Below are 14,604 nucleotides of genomic sequence, written 5' to 3' on the forward strand. Positions count from 1 at the left end.
TATTTGTCCTTTCAAAATGGACAACCTCACACTTGGCAGGGTTGAACTCCATCTGCCACTCCTCAGCCCAGCTCTGCATCATATCTAAGTCCCTTTGCAGCCGACAACAGCCCTCCTCACTATCCACAACTCCACCAATCTTCGTATCATCTGCAAATTTACTGACCCACCCTTCGACTCCCTCTTCCAAGTCTTTTCATAGAAAGTAATGAGTGCCTGGAATATGCTGTCAGAGGAGGTGGTGGAGGTGGATGCAGTAGCAACGTTTGAGAGGCATCTTAATGGATATATGATAGACAGGGAATAGAGAGGTACAGACCACGTACAGGCAAAAGGATTTTAGTTTAGAACGGCATCATGTGTCAGCACAGTCTTAGTGGGCCGAAGGGCCTGTTCCTGTTTGTTGTATCTTTAGAATGTGATGCCTGGTTCTAGATTCCACTGCTTTTAGGAACATCCTTCCTGTAGCTACTCAGCCTAGTTCTGTTGCAATTTGTAAGTTCCTATGAGAGCTTCATGTATATTAAAGGTTGACATGTCTAGTTTCTTGATCAATAGGAGCTCAGATACAGGGGACCAGATTGGATACTTTACCAAGACTATGTAGGCTTGGAGTTGGCAAGATTTCATCAACTGTTTTGTAAATAAGGTCAGCTGACACATTGGGCACCAGACCCTCAACTGTGGAGCTTGTATTCAAATTCAGAGTGAATGAATTAGTAGAAATTACGGCAGTGTTTTGCTTATAAGCATGAGGGTCCGATTTGAAATGAGCTGCAAACACTGAACTCAATGCCTGAAGGTTGTAGATTGAAGTCAGAAAACTATCCTTAAATTTAGCAATCATCACCTGATTACAACCAATTCCTAAACCTGCCTCTTGTTCCCAACCAGACCTGACATAGTAGAGTCCATCAATCAGCTGGTGTCTGAAAAGCTGATGTTTGCAATCCTTCACCATCCACAAAGGTTTATTGAAATCCTGAGGATGACTCTGAAACATTCTTTTCTCTTGTTCCTGTTGGAGAAATGGCCTTCACACAGTAGGCCAGCTATCTGTGAGAGAGCTCCTAATAACATTCCTCAGTTTCTCAAGCAGAACTGTGCTCTTTCATACAAGTAACAATGGTTCTGGGCTTACCTCATTTACAAAGACCCAGTGGCTGTCCTTTGAAGCCAAATTTGTTTCCACTGCCTGCAAAAGACCACAAGAAGTGAAACATCGTAAGTGTCGTACTAACATATGAAATAGGAACAGCTGCAGCCCATTCAGCCCCTGAGCATGCTTTGTATTCAATAAGATCATGGCTGATCTGATTTGGGCTTCAAGTTTCACATTTCTGTCTATCCACAAAAGCCCTGGATTCCCAGCATAATAAGGATTGATCCACCTCTGTCTTCAAAATATTTAATGTTCCCAAATCCATTGCCTTCTGTGGCAGAGGGTTCCAAAGTCACACAACCCTTGGAGAGAGAAAAAAAAAATCTCCTCATCTCTGTCCTGAAAGGGTGTCCCTAATCTTAAAACAGCATCCCCTAGTTCTGGACTGACCCGCAAGAGGAAGCATCCTTCCCACATCCATCTTGTCATGACTACTCAGGAACTGATACAGTTCAATCAAATCATCCCTCACTATTCTAAACGCCACTGGGTGCAAGCCCAGTCTGCCAACCTTTCCTCATTAGACAATCCCACATTTCAGGGATCAATCCAGGAAACCTTCTCTGGACCAACACCAATACATTTAGATCCTTCCTTAAATGTAAAGACCAAAACTGCACACAGTGTTCGAGATGTAGTCTCACTGATGTCCTGAATATACTGAAGCATGATGTAGAAACATGGACATAGAGACATTTTGAAGAACAGCAGAAGGTTATTTGACCCATTGTGACTGTGCCACTAAGCCAAGAGTTTTGACCATTCACTCTGTACCAGTCTGCAATTTTTATGTCTTGTGCACTACAAACATTTCTACCTTCCTTTGAGTTACCTATAAACTTAATAAATATACCTTTCCTACTTCATCTCAGTCATTGACATAAATTGTGAAAAACTGAGGCCCTGGCACAGACTCCTGTGGGAATACACTCATCACATCCTGCCAATTAGAGATCCATTCATGTATCCTCTCTGTTTCTGGCAGCCAGCCTGTCTTCTATCTATGCTGATGTTGCCCCTGTTGTGACTGATTGGGGTAGGGGGTTTGAAATCAAGTTCCATTATTCTGAGAGTCATCACTAACTTGAAAATGTATTTAAATCATCAAATTGCCCAATTGTACCCAACAATCTGATTTTGGGTTTCATTTGGGTTTACAGAATATAAACATTAGGTTTTTCAGTAACAAGGAACAACTACTCCTTGCAATCAAGCTGCTTTTAACCATAGCAAGAGAGAAACACAAATTGTTAACTTATAACTCAGCCATTTTTATTAAGATTCCCTAAACACATCCAAACAGACACAAAAAGAGACAAGACAATATGTAAGTATTATGGGTGGGAAGGAAAAGAGTCAGAGGAGCACAGTCCTGGCACCAGTCTGGATCACGGGTGTCAATGAGTTGTTTATTTTTCAGCTTTCTTTTGATTCCTTCCAATTCTTTGCAGACAAAATGAGGTTGTGGGTATACTGATCCTTGGTCTTCCATTCACTTAGTCAAGGATTCCCCCTTTCTATGCCTCTGAAGGTGGTCTATCCCCTTAATGGAAAATTTACAGAGATAGCAACACACAAAGAAAACTCAGGACAGTAGCTCCCTCTATTTACCTCCATAAATCCACACAGACTGGAGAGAGGGGGATGGGTGCTTTCTCTTCACAGACTATATCTTTCTGCTATGGCTGTAACCACCTGCTCAGGAACCAATCAAATGGTTGTTGCTATGTTGAGCCCTCCTGAGTCCGCAACAACTGATGCTGATCGAAAACTAACTAAAACATTGCCTGAATACTTCAATAAGGAAACAATGGAGCTACAACTCACAATGTGCTTCAGCAACTTGTTCCTAAGATTGCAAATATCTTTCTCTATGGTTTCCTTGGTTTAAAGCAGTATGCTTTTCTTATTTAGACCACAATCTAAAAAGAAATTGGTGTTTGCATTTCTCTATCCTGGAGAGATGAAACACCATTTCCTTTCATCACAAGGTATGTGACACATAGAGAACAGAACATGAGACTTAGATCCATTCATTATCTTCCATCCTTTTATCAATTCATACAATCTTTCATATCTTTCTCAGAAATTCTTTCCTTATTCCATCATTTTTACATTTGGAACAATATATCCAGTATCACATTGTTTTTAATTGCAATATGAAAATCTTTATTTTCAAGAAATATTCTGAAAATTACAAACTTCATCTAAGCAATCTTGCATTTGATATTTAAACATTTTAAACAACGGATTTGTCCTGTGATTGTGACTGAAATGAATACACTCATATTCCTGCTTCAAGAATAATATCCTCAAAGCCTGAATGAGAACATTGTCCCACACATCTGTTTTCCAGCTGCAGTTGCTTCATTACATACCCATTTCCCCAAACTGGAGGAGAAATCTGATTTGCTCAAATAGCTGATCCATATTTGTGTTAAAAATCAGAACTTGACATCGGACTCAAAATCTGCTTTGAGAGGTCCCTTTCCAAACCATTGTGCCAAGTTACATATGGTCATCATGTCTGAAACAACAGCATTTAAACTTTCTGACCCTTTTGTTTCATCCAAATGTCTCAAATCTTTTAGCTCAGTGAACTGAATATCAGAGTAACAGACAGTCCAGCTGCAGGTAGTGAGGGAGGGGACCGAGCAGGGGAGCTCAAGCAGCTGTGCCAGGACCTCCATCTGCAAATAATGATGGCGAGGGATGGCAGTTTCTGTAACCAAATGTGTCTTGGTGGAATGAGGAATGATGGGAAGGAAGAACAGCAAAATAAAGTATTCCTCAACCCAATGTGAACCGTAGGCTTTATTCCATATAAAACACTGTAAATACATCCTTGTTTAACCTGAGTTTCCCTCTGTGTTGGTAATGACCGCATATCAATGGAATAATGATGGAATGAATCCTGTTTCCTGATCTTTGGGCTGTCTGTATAAAAACCTCATGTTGTTTTGGGAAAACAATCAATGTAAGGAATTTAAATCTCAGTGGGGGACTTTGGGCTCCAGTTGCAATTTTGATGATTTTGAGTGAACATTAATTTCTTGCACTTCAGAGTTTATTGAATTTCCCGCCTTTTCTAACTGACTGTTGGCATTGCTTTATGTTCATCAGAGTCATCAGGAAATTTCTTTAAAATCCTTTAAAACCTTCATCGAACACTTTGGAAATATTGATATCACGTGAACATATTTTGACAGATTCTAAAGGAGAATTTTGAGGAGAAGTCTCAACATCCATTTTGCATCCTTTTAATTATTGGATTGGCCATGTTAAATTGCCCATCATAACCAGGGAATGTATGGGCAAGGTGGGTTAGCCATAGGAAATGCAGGGTTACAGGGATTGGGTGGAATGTGGGCTCGATGGGCCAAATGGTCTGCTTCTACACTGTAGGGAGTGATTCTAACTGCACAAGGACTATCTGTATATCCTTACTGTCCCTTTCACTGGGCAATACTGCCATTTCTAGAGCACAATATGAAAGAAATGGACATGACTTTTCTGAGGAAACTGTTAAAGGATGCTCAATTACATCATGTTCATCTAATTGCACAGAATCTATCTGCATTTTCTTGTTCTCCTGCTCAATGGGTAAAGTTATTACTTCCTGAGCTCAGCAGTCAAGGTTTAAACCTGATGGTATCGATGATTCTGCTAGAGGACACCGAACAGACTTCTGTTCCCATTGTTATTAAAGATTATGCATTTCACATTTCTGGAACAGGGCTTCAGACTCAGTGCTTTTACTTTCAAACAGATTGGTGACTTCTTTTTATCCTTTATCATTTAGTCTTACTCGACACTCAATCTTACGCAGTCTTTGTTCCAAAATTCCAGTAAACGTGACCCAAAATATCACGACTCATTAGCTATGGGGCACCGAAAATCAACCCACTACTCCTGCAATCATCACAAATGTAGAAATTTGATTAAAACACCAAATTGCCTGTTTTTTTTTACTGACTGTCTATATTCAGTTAAAAGAATATGCACCAGTTTTATTTTGTTGACATGAAAATTATTATTCGTTCTAGTCAAACTGTTTTTAAACCAATGGCAAGAAAGAAACATGAATTGCAACTCATGACTTTAAACAAAAAAATGCCTTTTTGAAAAATTTCTCTTTACAGACAGACACATGAAGAGCAAAACAAGGAGTGAAAAGTATGGGTGAGGAAGGAAACAAAATCAGAGAAGCACCATTTTGGGCCTAATCCAGATCATGGATGTTGATAAGTTGTTTTCTTAAGCTCCTTCTAATTTTTTTGGTAATTGTTGACAGATTTGTGGACACCCTGATTTACTGGTTGAGAATTTGATCTTTCAGTGCCTCTGAAAGTGATTTCTGCCTATTCCTTTTCAACAGGGATTTGCAGTCAGCAGCTCACAGACAAGAGAGCATGAGCAGTTAGCTAGAGGGTTTCTTTTACCTCTCCAGACAGAAGCGAGAGAGAAAGAGAGAGAGACAGGGAGAAAGAGAGGGGGGTGGGGTGGGGTGGGGGGAGGAGAGGAAGAGAGAGGGAGGGACAGAGAGGGGGGGAGAGAGAGAGAAAGGGAGGGAAACAGAGGGGGGGGGGAGAGAGAGAGAAAAAAGGGAGAGACAGACAGACAGACAGAGAGAGACAGAGACAGAGCCTGATGTTTTTGCTGCATTGTCCATATCCAAAGTCGGAGCCACATGTCCAGGAAACCAATCAAATAAAATAAACCAAAGAATGACTGAGATCTGAAACAAAAACAAAATTTCTTGGGGTTCTCTGCAGGTCTGGGAGCATCTATGGGAAGAAAATAGAGTTAATGTTTCGAGTGCGGTGACTCTTTGTCAGTTTTGGTTGCTCTGCTGAGCCCATGCTAACTGATGCTGATTGAAAACCAACCAAAAGACTGTTTCTTGGCATAGTGCCCTGAACACACACAGGCAGGGCCATTCTATCGTGAATGCTCTCTCAGTCATTGAGTAATCCAACATTAAAGATACAACTCACAATATGCTTTGGAACTTTTAAAACTGCAGGCATCGTCTTCCACAGTTTCCTTGATCTAAAGCTGTATCTACGCTCAGTTTTAGTCCACAGTCTAAAGCAAAAAGGGGTCTTTCCGTCTTCTATACCATAAGCTTTCATTTTCCACAATAACGTTTAATGTGCCACCTTATAGAATTCTTTCCTGGAATGCAGAGACCCAGGCTAATATTGTCTCCTTAGTGTGAGGACTGTAAAGGACTGCCCTTGGGGGTAATGGAATTGTAATTTAGCATGTGTTTCAAAACCTTTAAATATTTGTTATATGTAAATACTTTTGTTTATTATGTTTTATTTTAATTTCATTTGTGTATAAAACTGTTGTATTGTTAAAAGCAGATCTGCAGCATCTCGATCTTATGTTTCAGTGAAAGACTACCTTGCTAAAACAAAAGAATGATCCATCAAACAAGGTTTCGGTTTGCGATCTAACTTGCGTTGTAATAACATCAGGTGGGATCATAACAACGATCATCAGTGAACATCTCCACTTCTGACCTTATGACAGAGGGAAGGTCATTGATGAAGATGATTGGGCCCAGGACACCATCTTAAGTATTCCTGCAGAGATGTCCTGCGGCTGAGATGACTGACCTACAATAACGCAAACATTTAGGTGGCACGGTGGCTCAGTGGTTAGCACTGCTGCCTCACAGCACCTGGGACCTGGGTTCAATTCCAGCCTTGGGCAATTGTCTGTATGGAGTTTGCACATTCTCCCCATGTCTGCATGGGCTTCCTCCCACAGTCCAGAGATGTGCAGGTTAGGTGAATTGGCCATGCTAAATTGCCTGTAGTGTTAGACGCATCATTCGGAGGGAAATGGGTCTGGGTGGGTTACTCTTCAGAGGTTTGGTGTGGGCCGAAGGGCCTGTTTCCACACTGTAGGGAGTCTAATCTTCTTTTGTACCATGTATGATGCCAATCAGTTTCCCCAAAACCCACTGACTCTAAAATAAAAAGCAAAATACTGTAGATGCTGGGAATCTGAAATAAAAACAGAAAAAGTTGGAGAAACTCACTAGGTCTGGTAGTTTCTGTAGAAAAAGTCATTATTTGAGTGCAATGACTCCTCTTCATAAACTACTGACTATAGTTTTGCCGGGGCTCCTTGATGCCATACTTGGTTAAAAGTGGTCTTAGCGCCATGGGCTGTCCCTCTCCCCTCCCCTCTAGAATTCCACTCTTTTGTCCATGTTTGAACCGAGGTTGTAATGGGGTCAAGGAGCTGAGGGGCCCTGGTGGAACGCAGACTGGGCGCCACTGAGCAGGTTATTGCTGAGTAGGTATCTCAGCTACTGATGACACAATCCATCACTTTCCTGATGATAGAGAGTAGACTAATGGGGTGGGAATTGGCCAGGTTGGATTGTATGCACTAGACATGGTGGGCGGCACGGTAGCATAGTGGTTAGCACTGCTACCTCACAGCGCCAGAGACCCAGGTTCAATTCCCGCTTCAGGCAACTGACTGTGTGGAGTTTGCACATTCTCCCCATGTCTGTGTGGGTTTCCTCCAGGTGCTCCGGTTTCCTCCCACAATACAAAAGATGTGCAGGTCAGGTGAATTGGCCATGCTTAATTGACCATAGTGTTAGGTGAAGGGGTAAATGTAGAGGAATGGGTCTGGGTGGGTTGCTCTTCGGAGGGTCGGTGTGGACTTGTTGGGCCAAAGGGCCTGTTTCCACACTGTAAGTAATCTAATCTACATACCTTGGCAATTTCCCACAGTGCTGGGTAAATGCTCGTGTTGTATTTTTTTATGGAACACTTGGCCAAGAATACAGTAAATTCTGGAGGACAGGTCTTCAGTACTATGGCTGGAATGTTGTCATGGCTTGTAGCCTTTGCAGTATCCTGTGCCTCCAACTGCTTCTTGATATCATGTGGAGTGAATTGAATTGGCTGAGACTGGTATCTGTGAAGCTGAGGACTCCAAGGGAAGATCATCCACTTGGCAATTTCTGGCTGAAGATAGGTGTAAATGTTTAACTTTATCCTTTGCTTGGTATGTTGGGCTCCTCCATCATTGAAGTTAGGAATGTTTGTGAAGTCTTCTCCTAATCCTCTTCCTCCAGCGATTGTTTAATTGTGCACCATTCACAACTAGATGTGGCAGCACTGCCAAGCTTAGATCTGATCCATTGGTTGTGGGATCGCTTAGCTTTATCTATCACTTGCTGCTTATGCTGATTGACACATAGTCCTTTGGTAGTTTCGCCAGGTTGACCCCTCATTTTCAGGTATGTCTGTCGCTGCTCCTAACGTGCCCTCCAGCACTCTCCATTGAACCAGGGTTGATCCCCTATTTTGATGGTAATGCTTGAATGGGGGATAAGCCAAGTCATGAGGCTACAGATTATGCTGGAGTACAATTCTGCTGCTGTTGACAGTCCACAGTGCCTCATGAATACCCAGCCTTGAGTTGCTAGACTTGTTAAAAATCTGTTCCAATTAGCACGGTGATAGTGCCATTCAACATAATGGAGAGTGTCCTGAAGGTAAAGATGGGATTTCATCTTCTCAAGGACTGTGCAGTTCCCTCCCTTATGGACACTGTCACAGACAGACGTATCAGTGGCAGGCAGATTAATGAAGGCAAGGAATCCCAGGGACAGAGAGAAAACCCAAAAATCTCATGCTGTCCACAGTTAATTCCGCTGATAACTGTAACCTGGAGCTGCGATTCTCATGAGGCCTCTGCACAGAATAGCAGTTGTCAGGTAACCTTTATTCCAGTTGAAAATCTGACATGACTGATATCCTAAACTTTCGCATGCTGCTTCTATCTAAGGTATTGCATGAGTGCGGGTCCAGAGTTCTATCCCTTGTCATTTAACAAGGGAAGTCACTTCTTAAATGTCTCAGCCATTTGACTGACTGTCTTCTTCAAACTATAACGAGATAGAAAAGAGTGAATCACACCTCAAGGGAACTCAGCATCAATCAGTTTCCATTGACCCTTGTGAAAATACACATCAGGTTTCTAATGTCTGCACATGCCTGGCTAAGTCCATCTGCAAATCCACTTAAAGTTTTCTAGAAGCTCAGCAACATCACAGTTTCTAAATTTGGTGACTTTGCGAGGCATTTTTAAGGCTCCTTGTGACCATGTAAAGAGGGGTTAGCTTATTACAAAATTGTAATATCATAACCGCCCCATTCATGAACAATACAAACTGAGGTGATGGGACAAAACCCACGACAACAAAACCAGAGCCTCATTTTGTTTAACATAATATTTATGGCACAAGGGAAGTCTCAATAAAATGAGTCAACATCGTAAAGACAATCTCAAAGAATCACTGAGGAAGTACCTGAGCCCTTGTGACATGGCAGTCAGTAAAAAGAGGAAAGAGATGAGAAACTCAGAAGGTGCGCTGTGTTCTCCTTTGCATCGATGAATTAAAATGGAACAAAACCATCCTCCATTTAAAAACGTCGGGCAGTGTGCTGCCTTTGTCCATCACACCTATCTTGCAAACACCTCTTTACATCTACAGTCCACAAGATTGTAACAACATAAACAGTTCTGTTATGTAGACTAATCAAACAAAGTCCTACTTCCTATGAGATCTAGCTTGTGTTGAGAATATCTAGTTCATGGTCTAATATTCACATTAGAATATAACTTTTCGCTCTTGGATTGAAATTTTAATTGTAAAATGTGGAATAAATAGAACTAACGTACATGAAAGTCAATTACACATAAAAGGTTGGGGACACGTACTTGAAGAGGTTAACACTAGGAAGGTAGGGTAAGGAACAATGGACTTGTTGAGCTGGAAATATTTTGTTTACATTACTTCGAATAATGGCAATCCACAGATTGTTCATTTTCAGAATTAAATTAGTTAAAAGCATTCATCGAATTCTGACATTCAATGAAAACTATTTACTCCAACAGATCAAAGACAACATTGTAAATGAGAGAGGTGACCTCACAGTTATTTTAAGGACAAACCAATTACTTAAGACATGAGCAGTCATTGAGGCGCTTTGGATCAGAGAAGCTTTGAGCATGTTACAAGACAAGTTCTCCAAAGGTGAAGATTTGTAATCTGTTGCAAAGGAGGCACAGTTTAATACGATTTGGTGACCCATGGTGTCACTAACATCTGGGTGTGATCTTGTCTTGACCACATTAGCCATTTAAAATGAAACTTTACAGCTGCCCAACCACAGATTGCTTGTTGACTCATATTTAACTCATACTGATTCTGGATGTTAGAGTATAAGTTATATTTCTATTGTAGATTATTATGTTACTTTTCTATTGAAGATAAATTTGTTTTCTCAAAACTAGACTGGAACATGAATTCGGCACCTCATCTGGCATTAGAATGGCCCGGTGAGTGGACAGACAATGGTCTCTGAGCACATACAGGGTCAGAGTGTTTTCAGGTCATGCTGGATCCTTGTGGACTTCCCTTTCAGTTGTGGCGTTGAGAGTCTCAAGCCTATCAATCACAAACTTACATCTATTTTGAGTTCCTGACACAGATAAGAGATTAGAGACACAATAGAGGGGAGAGAGGGTTAAAAGGGCAAAATCAAAAGTAGCAGGTTTAAGGAGGTTTTAAAAATAGGAAGGAAGTGACAAGCAGACATGCTGTGGGGGATGGCCTCCCAGAACATGTGGTTTCTGCAGACCTTTCATGAACAAAAATCTAACACTGCGGGAGCAAGAAATCTGAAACCAGCGCAAGCCCAATGACAGACCATCACAATATTACCACTGCTTCACTTCACAAATACTGCCAGAGATACTGAGTATTTCCATCACTTTCTGGATCTATGATTTGGAGGTGCTGGTGTTGGACTGGGGCGTACAAAGTTAAAGATCACACAACAGCAGGTTATAGTCCAACAGGTTTATTTGGAAGCAGTAGCTTTCAGAGCGCTGCTCCTTCATCAGGAGGTTGTGAAATACCACCCAGATCCAAGCCCTTTCCCTGTAACCATGCATTCCCATGGCTAATTCACTAACCTGTACATCAGTTTCAGCTGAGATTATCATGAAGGAATCTCAACCTCTCCCCTCTCCTAAGGCATGGTGACCCTCAGGTTAAACTATCACTAGTTGTCTGCAATGAGAGTTTGGCACTCTGGAGACTTGAGCTTTCTGAGATTCACCAACATGTGTTTTCTCCAACGTGCCACAGTGGGGTCATAGTTCTGATGCAGCAATGTCTCTGTGCGGTTCTGACTGAGTAAAACAGCTACACTCCTGCTTACACAGTCCTCCACCCCCACATAGTCCTCACTAAAGAGATTACAATTATTCCCAAGCCTCAAATTGGGGTCACAGTGTGAAAAGGTTCAGGCCAGTATTGTGTCTCAGTGGTTAGTGCTGCTGCCTCACAACACCAGGGACCTGGGTTTGATTCCAGCCTCAGGCATCTGTCTGTGTGGAGTTTGCACATTCTCCCCATGTCTGTGTGGGTTTCCACCGAGTGCTCTGGTTTCCTCCCACAGTCCAAAGATATGCCCATAGCGTCCAGGGATGTACAGGTTAGGTGGATTAGCCATGGGAAATGCAGGGTTACAGGGATAGGGCTTGGGTCTGGGTGGGATGGTCTTCGGAGAGTTGGTGTGGACTTGATGGGCCAAATGGCCTGCTTCCCCACTCTAGGGATTCTATGATTCGACAAAGGTTTAGGAAGCACTGCAATTGATTATTCAATAATCCACACACCAGCGCCTGTGTTACAAAATTATAGACACAAAATCATTTTCAAAATGTTCATGTTATCAATGAGCAACATGAAATCACAGCAGATATGAGCAAAGAAATGGAAATGAAAGCAGAAAAGACAACTCTCTGAGCAGGGGATTACACTTAATCAGAAAAACCACTTTAGTTCAGGCTTCAAAAAACAGGAAAACATTAAAGAAAACACATCAAAGGACAGGGTGTTCTTCAAATTCAGACTTGCTCCATATTAATTCCCTAATGGACTGGTAAGTGTAACCTAGCCATCCTTTTGATAAAGTAGTATATTAGGGTGATGATAATAAGAGATTGACCGTTAGTAGATATTTGCAATTTAATACATCTGTTTGATGTACCTGGTAAATCGGGCCATTAATGAAAACAAACCTCACCCAATCACAGATGTAGATGTGACCTCGAGTAATGTGGGTACCTGTACCACATTGGAACAGAATGCATTTTGAAATTTGTTCCCTTGGTATTCACTGTCAGAGCAGCAGCACTTCCAGTACAAAACAAATCTTCACTACTTAGACAAAACTCAAGGAAGGCAGCATGAACTTTGCAAGACAGATATCAGCTGACCCATCCTGTCCCCACCCCCTACTCCTACATCATTTGCATAATGTCCTCCAACCTGACCCCAAATCCTCCAGATTCCTGGAATATCTTCCCCCAACTGCCTGGTCTGGGTTGCAAAAGGAAATTGGCAGAATTCCCACATTCCCCATGGATCGTTCTGTCTTGCAGAATTATTTGTGTCTCCCCAACTCCCCAGAAACCCCCTAAAGCTGAAGGAATCCCAAACTCTTTTGGAAGTCACTCAAAGCTAACAAGAATTAGTTGGAAGTGGGACAGCCTGTTTTTCAGCTGAACACTGAATGAGCAGCTCAGAAACTCAACAAGTTCAAATGTAATTGAGATTGCAAAGGTTTCCTTTGGTTTCTACTTTTCCTTAGATCAATACATTTTTTAATTCACACGCACATGCATGTGCTCCCACGATCTGTCACACGGCCACTGTTTACAGTTTGTAAGAGACAGAGTTTGAGGCCAAAGAGCTTTATACCATATTCAGGAAGAGTGAGTGAGGGGAATGGAGAGATGGGGTGATACACTGCAGGAAATCGTCACCCTTCATTCACACTGCCGGTTTCTGGGAATCAGCAAGTTACTCAGTATGTAAAACATCCTAATAAAAACCTGAAATAGAAGTTCTACCCTAAACATTATTTTATTCAATTAGCAATCTCCCCTTCAAACCTTCCTCCTTTAGAAACAGCAGGCGTAAGCCATTTGGCCCTTCAAGCCTGTTCCACTATTCTCAGGAGTGATCTGCTTACCTCACATTCCCCTGATAATCTGACATCGTTTTGCTTAACACATATCTCTCCATCTCTAAAAGATATAAAAATATTCAACCAATCTACTATCTCTATATCGGCTGTGTCAACAACTCTCAGGATCTTGTACGTTTCTGTCGAATCACCTGTTACTGTTCTAACCTCCAGCAGATATAATCCCAGTCTGTCCAGTCTTTTCTTGTAAGACGACCTTCTCATTCCTGGTATCAGTCTAGGAAACCTTCTCTGAGCGGCTTCAATGTGCTTCCATCCTTTGTTAAATAAGGTGACCAATACGATACACAGTACTCCAGATATGCTCTCACCAATGCTCTGTATAACTAAAACATAACCTTCTACTGTTATATTTAATTCCCTCACAATGACAACAATATTCTATGAGCTTTCCTGATGACTTGCTGTACCTGCGCTGAAAATGTGTTGCTGGAAAAGCGCAGCAGGTCATGGAGCATCCAAGGAACAGGAGAATCGACGTTGAAGCCGCTCAGAGAAGGTTTCCTAGACTGATACCAGGAATGAGAAGGTCATCTTACAAGGAAAGACTGGACAGACTGGGATAGTAAAAAAAGGAGCATATTATCGAAGCAGTGAGAGGTTGCAGAGCTCTGAGAGATCTTAGTGTCCTTTTGCTTGAATCACTGAAGGTTAGTCTGCAGGTACAGCAAGTTGAGGAGAAAGTGAGGACTGCAGATGCTGGAGATCAGAGCTGAAAAATGTGTTGTCGGCATGGACAGGTTGGACCAAAGGGTCTGTTTCCATGCTGTACATCTGTATGACTCTATGATTCTATTTCATAAAGGATATTAGTTAAGGAGATTCAGATTTTTGACAGTTGTGAAAATGTTGCTGTTGAGAAATGTGTTGTTGGCTTATGCCCGAAACGTCGATTCTCCTGCTCCTTGGATGCTGCCTGACCTGCTGCGCTTTTCCAGCAACACATTTTCAGCTCCCAACTCCTGTACTCAATGCTCTGACCAATAAAGGAAAGCATACAAAATACCTTCTTCACTATCCTATCTACCTGCGACTTCACTTTCGAAGAGCTATGAACCTGCACTCCAAGGTCTCTTTTTTTTTTAGATTACTTTCCAGTGTGGAAACAGGCCCTTCGGCCCAACAAGTCCATACCGACCCGTCGAAGCGTACCCCACCCATACCCCTACATTTACCCCTTTACCTAACACTACGGGCAATTTAGCATGGCCAATTCACCTGACCTGCACATCTTTGGAATGTGGGAGGAAACCAGAGCACCCGGAGGAAACCCACGCAGACAAGGGGAGAATGTGCAAACTCCACACAGTCAGTCACCTGAGTCGGGAATTGAAC

At 42.0% G+C, this 14,604-nt stretch overlaps 1 protein-coding gene across 1 annotated transcript in view; it reads right to left on the minus strand.

The window, feature by feature from the left end:
- The window catches only part of LOC122541732 (glutamate receptor ionotropic, delta-1-like), a 662,279-nt gene that overhangs the window by 122,074 nt on the left and 525,601 nt on the right, over window positions 1-14,604 (minus strand). The window contains exon 5 of the mRNA XM_043678619.1: window positions 1,142-1,195. Within this exon, the coding sequence (XP_043534554.1) occupies window positions 1,142-1,195 (54 nt within the window). The remainder of the gene's footprint in view (window positions 1-1,141; window positions 1,196-14,604) is intronic.

This window comes from Chiloscyllium plagiosum, chromosome 38 (genome assembly GCF_004010195.1).
Source record: "Chiloscyllium plagiosum isolate BGI_BamShark_2017 chromosome 38, ASM401019v2, whole genome shotgun sequence".
In the NCBI taxonomy this organism is placed as follows: domain Eukaryota; kingdom Metazoa; phylum Chordata; class Chondrichthyes; order Orectolobiformes; family Hemiscylliidae; genus Chiloscyllium; species Chiloscyllium plagiosum.